Source organism: Carcharhinus amblyrhynchos, unplaced genomic scaffold, assembly GCF_965287045.1.
Source record: "Carcharhinus amblyrhynchos unplaced genomic scaffold, sCarAmb.v2.hapA scaffold_69, whole genome shotgun sequence".
Taxonomy (NCBI): Eukaryota; Metazoa; Chordata; class Chondrichthyes; order Carcharhiniformes; family Carcharhinidae; genus Carcharhinus; species Carcharhinus amblyrhynchos.
In genome coordinates, this window is record NW_027649809.1 from 282,483 (window position 1) to 290,464 (window position 7,982).

Below are 7,982 nucleotides of genomic sequence, written 5' to 3' on the forward strand. Positions count from 1 at the left end.
ACGTCCTTCTCATCTGCATCCTGACTCATGCTCTGAGCACAAACCCCCTTGGGTCCAGGAGTTGCACGGCACAGCCCGTTCTGCCTCGCAATCTCTCCGCTTCCACCTCCCCGCAACGCACCCCCCCCCCATCCCCAACTCACCTCCTGTCTCTCCCCCCACCCTCCCCACCCCCCCCCACAACTCCCCTCACTGCAATCAGCTATTCGACCACGTGGGGCTTCAGCCAAACCTCCGAGCCTCGCCACACTTGTTTCACACAAAGTGTGGGAAGGGGTGGGACAGAGGGGGGGTTGCCAGGGTAAGTGAGGGTATGAGGTAGACACTGGGTAGTGATCTGAAATGGAAACCCCACCCCCGCCCCCCCCACCCGCCCTCCCCGCCAAACGCCATCCCTGGGATTTGCTCTCCAAAGGCACCTCTGATATTGGATCTTTATCGCCATCACCCCTCCCCCCGCAATTCCACCCCCCATCCCCCCAAACCCCCTTACCATCCTTCCTCCCTCAGCCCATTGCTTCTGGTACTACCCGTTCCCCCTTGGCCAATTGGTGCCAGTGTCACGGGTGGGGTGTAGCCCTTCGATCAGTGACATCCAGGTCTCCTTCTTACCACTTCCCCCCCCAAGTCCTAACCTCCCCCCCCACCACCGCCCCACCCCAAACAATATTCTGTTTTAGTCTGCAGCCTCAATCATAGACCCCCGACAGTGCGGAAGAAGCACATTTGGCCCATCGAGCCTGTGCCGACCACACTCCCATATCACCGTAACCCCCGTTTATTTATCCTGCCATCCCCCCCGACACTCAGGGGAATTTTAGCATGGCCAATTGCCCTCATCTGCGCATCTTTGGACACTAAGGGGCAATTTAGCATAGCCAATCCACCTAACCTACACATCTTTGGACACTAAGGGCAATTTAGCATGGCCAATCCACCTAACCTACACATCTTTGGACACTAAGGGGCAATTTTGCATGGCCAATCCACCTAATCTGCACATCTTTAGACACTAAGGGGCAATTTAGCATGGCCAATCCACCTAACCTACACATCTTTGGACACTAAGGGGCAATTTAGCATGGCCAATCCACCTAACCTGCACATCTTTGGACACTAAGGGGCAATTTAGCAGGGCCAATCCCCCTAACCTACACATCTTTGGACACTAAGGGGCAATTTAGCATGGCCAATCCACCTAACCTGCACATCTTTGGACACTAAGGGGCAATTTAGCATGGCTAATCCACCTAACCTGTGCATCTTTGGACACTAAGGGGCAATTTAGCATGGCCAATCCACCTAACCTGCGCATCTTTGGACACTAAGGGGCAATTTAGCATGGCCAATCCACCTAACCTGCACATCTTTGGACACTAAGGGACAATTTAGCATGGCCAATCCACCTAACCTGAACATCTTTGGACACTAAGGGCAATTTAGCATGGCCAATCCACCTAACCTGCACATCTTTGGACACTAAGGGGCAATTTAGCATGGCCAATCCACCTAACCTACACATCTTTGGACACTAAGGGGCAATTTAGCATGGCCAATCCACCTAACCTACACATCTTTGGACACTAAGGGGCAATTTAGCATGGCCAATCCACCTAACCTACACATCTTTGGACACTAAGGGGCAATTTAGCATGGCCAATCCACCTAACCTGCACATCTTTAGACAATGAGGACAATTTAGCATGGAGGGGGAGGAGAGTGGGGGAGGGGGGTCGGGGTGCGTTGAGAGGGGATGGTGTGTAGTGGCCAGGAGGTGGATGGGAAACAATGAATAAAGAAAAGGGATAACAGCTGGAAAGCTGTTTGCAACCACTGCAAGGCTGTTCCCCAAATAAGTCCTCCTCATTCTCTGCCCACTCGAGTTTGTTAATATGACACAGACTTCAGGGGAAGGCCTTTGTTTTTTTTCTCCATGGTTACAGATGTTTATTGAACGGCCTGAGTCGCCAAATTGACACCCAGCTGTGGCGGTGAGACAATGCAACTCCCACCAACTCCCCAGCCACCACCCTGGCTCCGAATGCCTACTTCAGACAGGGAGCTGGCGGACGAATCACATTTAGACATCCCACTCTCATTCACCTGAAACATAGACTTCTTTGAGTATGAATTAATAATGTGAAGGGTGTTCGTACGGGGGAATGGAATGCTGAACAGCTAAAGCAGGGCTTTGGGTAGAGATTAAACTCCCTCGACACTGTCCCCCATCAAACACTCCCAGGACAGGTACAGCACGGGGTTAGATACAGAGTAAAGCTCCCTCTACACTGTCCCCCATCAAACACTCCCAGGACAGGTACAGCACGGGGTTAGATACAGAGTAAAGCTCCCTCTACACTGTCCCCCATCAAACACTCCCAGGACAGGTATAGCACGGGGTTAGATACAGAGTAAAGCTCCCTCTACACTGTCCCCCCATCAAACACCCCCAGGACAGGTACAGCACGGGGTTAGATACAGAGTAAAGCTCCCTCTACACTGTCCCCCCATCAAACACTCCCAGGACAGGTACAGCACAGGGTTAGATACAGAGTAAAGCTCCCTCTACACTGTCCCCCATCAAACACTCCCAGGACAGGTACAGCACGGGGTTAGATACAGAGTAAAGCTCCCTCTACACTGTCCCCCCATCAAACACTCCCAGGACAGGTACAGCACGGGGGTTAGATACAGAGTAAAGCTCCCTCTACACTGTCCCCCCATCAAACACTCCCAGGACAGGTACAGCATGGTGTTAGATACAGAGTAAAGCTCCCTCTACACTGTCCCCCATCAACACTCCCAGGGCAGGTACAGCACGGGGTTAGATACAGAGTAAAGCTCCCTCTACACTGTCCCCATCAAACACTCCCAGGACAGGTACAGCACGGGGTTAGATACAGAGTAAAGCTCCCTCTACACTGTCCCCCCATCAAACACTATTTTATTAAACTTGTTCTGCGGTGCTGGTGACCAAGTGGTTACGTTATCAGCCTATTGATCCATCTCCTGCTCTGTGGCAACATGCGTTCAAATCCCCACCTCAGCTGAAAGTTAAAATCAATGGTGGCACAGTGGTTAGTGCTGCTACCTCACAGCGCCAGGGACATTGATTCGATTCCAGTCTCTGGTCATTATCTGTGCAGAGTCTGCACGTTCTCCCTATGTCTACTTGGGCTTCCTCTGGGTGCCCCGATTTTCTCCCACGCTCCAAAGATGTGTAGCTTATGAGCATTGGCCGTGCTAAATTGCCCTTAGTGTCCAAAGATATGTAGGTTAGATCGGTTGGCCATGCTAAATTGCCCCCTTAGTGTCCAAAGATGTGCAGGTTAGGTGGATTGGCTATGCTAAATTGCACCTTAGTGTCCAAAGATGTGCAGGTTAGGTGGATTGGCCATGCTAAATTGTCCCTTAGTGTCCAAAGATGCGCAGGTTAGGTGGATTGGCCATGCTAAATTGTCCCTTAGTGTCCAAAGATGTGCAGGTTAGGTGGATTGGCCATGCTAAATTGTCCCTTAGTGTCCAAAGATGTGCAGGTTAGGTGGATTGGCCATGCTAAATTGTCCTTAGTGTCCAAAGATGTGCAGGTTAGGTGGATTGGCCATGCTAAATTGTCCCTTAGTGTCCAAAGATGTGCAGGTTAGGTGCGTTAGCCATGCTAAATTATTCCATCGTGACCTAAGATGTGCTTGTTAGTTGAATTGGCCATGCTAAATTGACCCTTAGTGCCCAAAGATGTGTAGGTTAGGTGGGTTGGCCATGCTAAATTGCCCCTTTGTGTGTAAAACATCTACCCCCGCACATCTCCTTTAAACCTTGCCCCTCGCACCTTAAACCTGTGCCCCCTAGTAATTGACTCTTCCACCCTGGGGAAAAAGCTTCTGACTATCCACTCTGTCCATCCCCCTCGTCGACTTCTATCAGGTCGCCCCCTCAACCTCCGTCGCTCCAGTGAGAACAAACGCAGTTTCTCCAACCTCTCCTCATAGCTAATGTCCTCCATACTAGGCAACATCCCGGTAAATCTTTTCTGTACCCTCTTGAAGCCTCCACGTCCTTCTGGTAGTGTGGGTGACCAGAATTGAACACTATATCCCAAGTGCGGCCTCGCTGAGGTTCTCTAAATTGACTTGCCAATTTTTAAACTCAGTGCCCCGGCCGATGAAGGCGAGCATGCCGTATGCCTTCTTCACCACCTTCTCCACCTGCGTTGCCCCTTTCAGTGAACCTGTACGCCCAGATCCCTCTGCCTTTCAATAGCCTTCAGGGTCCAGCCATTTACTGTACATTTCCTATCTGCATTCGACTTTCCATTCAGCAACTCCCACGAGCCACAAATGAATGCAGTGAAAATTATGAGGGGAAAGGAACAAACATTGAACAAATAAGGAACAAAAAGCAAAAAAAGAAAAATAAAATCACAGGGCTGTGGGAAACATTGGATGGGTCAGAATAGGTAGCTTGGAGTAGCTCTGTGTTCAATGATTCATTTTGCCAGTGGGCCATCAGGACCTTGTCATCACTCACAGGCAAGATGTGGTGTTCTTTGGACACAAACGCACAGACCGCGTGCAACCATGTCACCTCACTGTGAGGGATGATCCGGGAGAAGGGGGTTTGTGGAGTGTACTTCCGTGCACTCCCTGGCCAACTGGAATCATCCAAAGTGTTGTCATGGGTTACCTCCACACTGGCCAGGGCATTGGCGTCCAGTTTGAAACTCGTCACGTCATCTCCTGAGAGCGCTGACCTCCCGTACGTCATCCGAGAAGTGTACTCACTGTAAACATTGCAACACAGGATGGGAAAATAGAATCAATTGGAGCTCTGTTCTTTTTGCGACTGCCTGTCTCCCCGTGGCACCGTTAGGGTGTAAGACGTAGGAGCAGGCGGGGGGGGGGGGGGGGAGGGTAAGCCATTCGATCCATGCTAAGGTGTCCAAAGATGTGCAGGTTAGGTGGATTGGCCATGCTAAATTGCCCCTTAGTGTCCAAAGATGTGTAGGTTAGGTGGATTGGCCATAGTAAATTGCCCTCTTGTGTCCAAAGATGTCAGGTTAGGTGGATTGGCCATGCTAAATTGCCCCTTAGTGTCCAAAGATGTGCAGGTTAGATGGATTGGCCATGCTAAATTGCCCCTTAGTGTCCAAAGATGTGCAGGTTAGGTGGATTGGCCATGCTAAATTGCCCCTTAGTGTCCAAAGATGTGTAGGTTAGGTGGATTGGCCATAGTAAATTGCCCTCTTGTGTCCAAAGATGTCAGGTTAGGTGGATTGGCCATGCTAAATTGCCCCTTAGTGTCCAAAGATGTGCAGGTTAGATGGATTGGCCATGCTAAATTGCCCCTTAGTGTCCAAAGATGTGCAGGTTAGGTGGATTGGCCATGCTAAATTGCCCCTTAGTGTCCAAAGATGTGCAGGTTAGGTGGATTGGCCATGCTAAATTGCCCTTAGTGTCCAAAGAATGTGCAGGTTAGATGATTGGCCATGCTAAGTTGCCCCTTAGTGTACAAAGATGTGCAAATTAATTGGATTGGCCATGCTAAATTGCCCTTAGTGTCCAAAGATGTGCAGGTTAGGTGGATTGGCCATGGTAAATTGCCCCATTGTGTCCAAAGATGTGTAGGTTAGGTGGATTGGCCATGCTAAATTGCCCCTTAGTGTCCAAGGATGTGTAGATTAGGTGGATTGGCCATGCTGAATTATCCCTTAGCGTCAAGAGGACTAGCAGGGTAAATATATTGGGAGAGGGCCTGAGTGGGATTGTGGTCGGTGCAGGATGAATGGCCTCCTTCTGTGCCGTTGGGATCCTTGAATCCCAACAGTGGCAAATTGGATCAATCTATTCGCACGATTGAAGAGACGGTGGGAATGTGGGATTCTTTGAGCTATACGTAATACTCCTGTGTGTGTGTTTGGATGTTTGCAATTTAGATTCCTGTTGTATGGAATAAATTGTGGTTGGGGGAGAGGGGGGAGAGGGGAATGGTGGTTTAACAAGTGGGCAAAGTTTGTTCCTCTCTCCCTTGCGAACAGTGTGAAATATTTTTGCTGCTACGTGATAAATTCCAAGAGCATTAAGGAATCTACCCACCACTTGATGACTGAACCCTCTTGGGACGCTTCATGGGAGCCAGCCAAAAAATGTGTTGCTCCTGTTCTTCTTAACCCTTGCAGCACCCACCTTTCACGTTCCATTGCTCCCTGCTGCATGTTAAATGCCAAGTCAGGAATCCCCAAGACGTTTTATGAAGTAAGCCCGGGACCCCAAAATTTTTTAACATGCCAATTTGACAGGGGTGAGCGTAAGTTGCACCGCTCCAGGTATGATGCAAATGACCCACTCGGAAGCTTTTACCAAATAAATTTATTTAAAAACACAGTTGGAATATGACGAATGACGCATTGCTGCCTCACAGCGCGAGGGACCTGTGTTCAATTCCTGGCTTGGGTCACTGTCTGTCTGGCGTTTGTAAGTTCTTCCCATTTTGATTTGATTTATTAATATCACATGTATTGGGATACAGTGAAAAGTATTGTTTCTTGTGCGCTATACAGACCAAGCATACCATTCATAGAGTACTTAGGGGAGAAGGATTTGATTTGTTGTTGTCACATGTATTGGGAGACAGTGAAAAGTATTTGTTTCTTGCGCGCTATACAGACAAAGCATACCATTCATAGAGTACATAGGGGAGAAGGATTTGATTTATTATTGTCACATGTATTGGGATATAGTGAAAAGTATTGTTTCTTGCGCGCTATACAGACAAAGCATACTATTCATAGAGTACATGGGGGAAAAGGATTTGATTTGATTTATTATTGTCACATGTATTGGGGATACAGTGAAAAGTATTGTTTCTTGCGCGCTATACAGACAAAGCATACTATTCATAGAGTACATGGGGGAAAAGATTTGATTTGATTTATTATTGTCACATGTATTGGGATACAGTGAAAAGTATTGTTTCTTGCGCGCTATACAGACAAAGCATACTATTCATAGAGTACATGGGGGAAAAGGATTTGATTTGATTTATTATTGTCACATGTATTGGGATACAGTGAAAAGTATTGTTTCTTGCGCGCTATACAGACAAAGCATACTATTCATAGAGTACATGGGGGAAAAGGATTTGATTTGATTTATTATTGTCACATGTATTGGGATACAGTGAAAAGTATTGTTTCTTGCGCGCTATACAGACAAAGCATACTGTTCATAGAGTACATTTCTTCACAGTATTGCCATAGATGTAATCTGTGAATGGACAGCACTCCCGAAACAAGCCTGAGTGTGCTCTGAACCGCACTAACAACCAATTCAAGATGACCAGTTGAACTCGTACCAGTTACGCTTAGTAGAAGTGACTTACATGAAACATAAAGTTATTTATCAGTGTCACAAATAGGCTTACACTAACACTGCAATGAAGTTACTGTGAAAATCCCCCAGTCGCCACACTCTGGTGCCTGTTCGGGTAACACTGAGGGAGAATTTAGCACGGCCAATGCACCCTAACCAGCACGTCTTTCAGACTGTGGGGGGAAACCGGAGCACCCGGAGGAAACCCACGCAGTCACGGTGGGGGAGAATCTGCAGACTCTGCACAGTGACCCAAGTCTGGGATTCAAACCTGGATCCCTGGCACTGTCAGGCAGAAATGCAACTAAACAGTCTATCGGGGGTGTGGGAGGAGATCTACGTAGATATGGGAGGTCTGTGCAGACTCCGCACAGACAGTGACCCAAGGCCGGAATTGAACCTTAGTCCCTGGCGCAGTGAGGCAGCAGTTCTAACCACCGTGCTGCCCTACAGAAAGAAAATGCTGGAAATTATTTAAAGCTTACTTTATTATTGTCACAAGTAGGCTTAAATTAACACTGCGATGACGTTACTGTGAAAATCCCCAAGCCTCCACACACAGGCACTTGTTTGAGTAACACAGAGGGAGAATTTAGTATGGCCAATCCACCTAAC

General features: G+C 48.3%; 1 protein-coding gene across 1 annotated transcript in view; it reads right to left on the reverse strand.

The window, feature by feature from the left end:
• LOC145337741 (plasminogen activator inhibitor 1-like) overlaps positions 1-4,764 on the reverse strand; it is a 14,372-nt gene extending 9,608 nt beyond the window's left edge. Inside the window, exon 1 of the mRNA XM_080182580.1 lies at positions 4,590-4,764. Coding sequence (XP_080038706.1) covers positions 4,590-4,764 — 175 coding nt within the window. The remainder of the gene's footprint in view (positions 1-4,589) is intronic.
• Between the last annotated feature and the right edge of the window lie 3,218 nt (positions 4,765-7,982).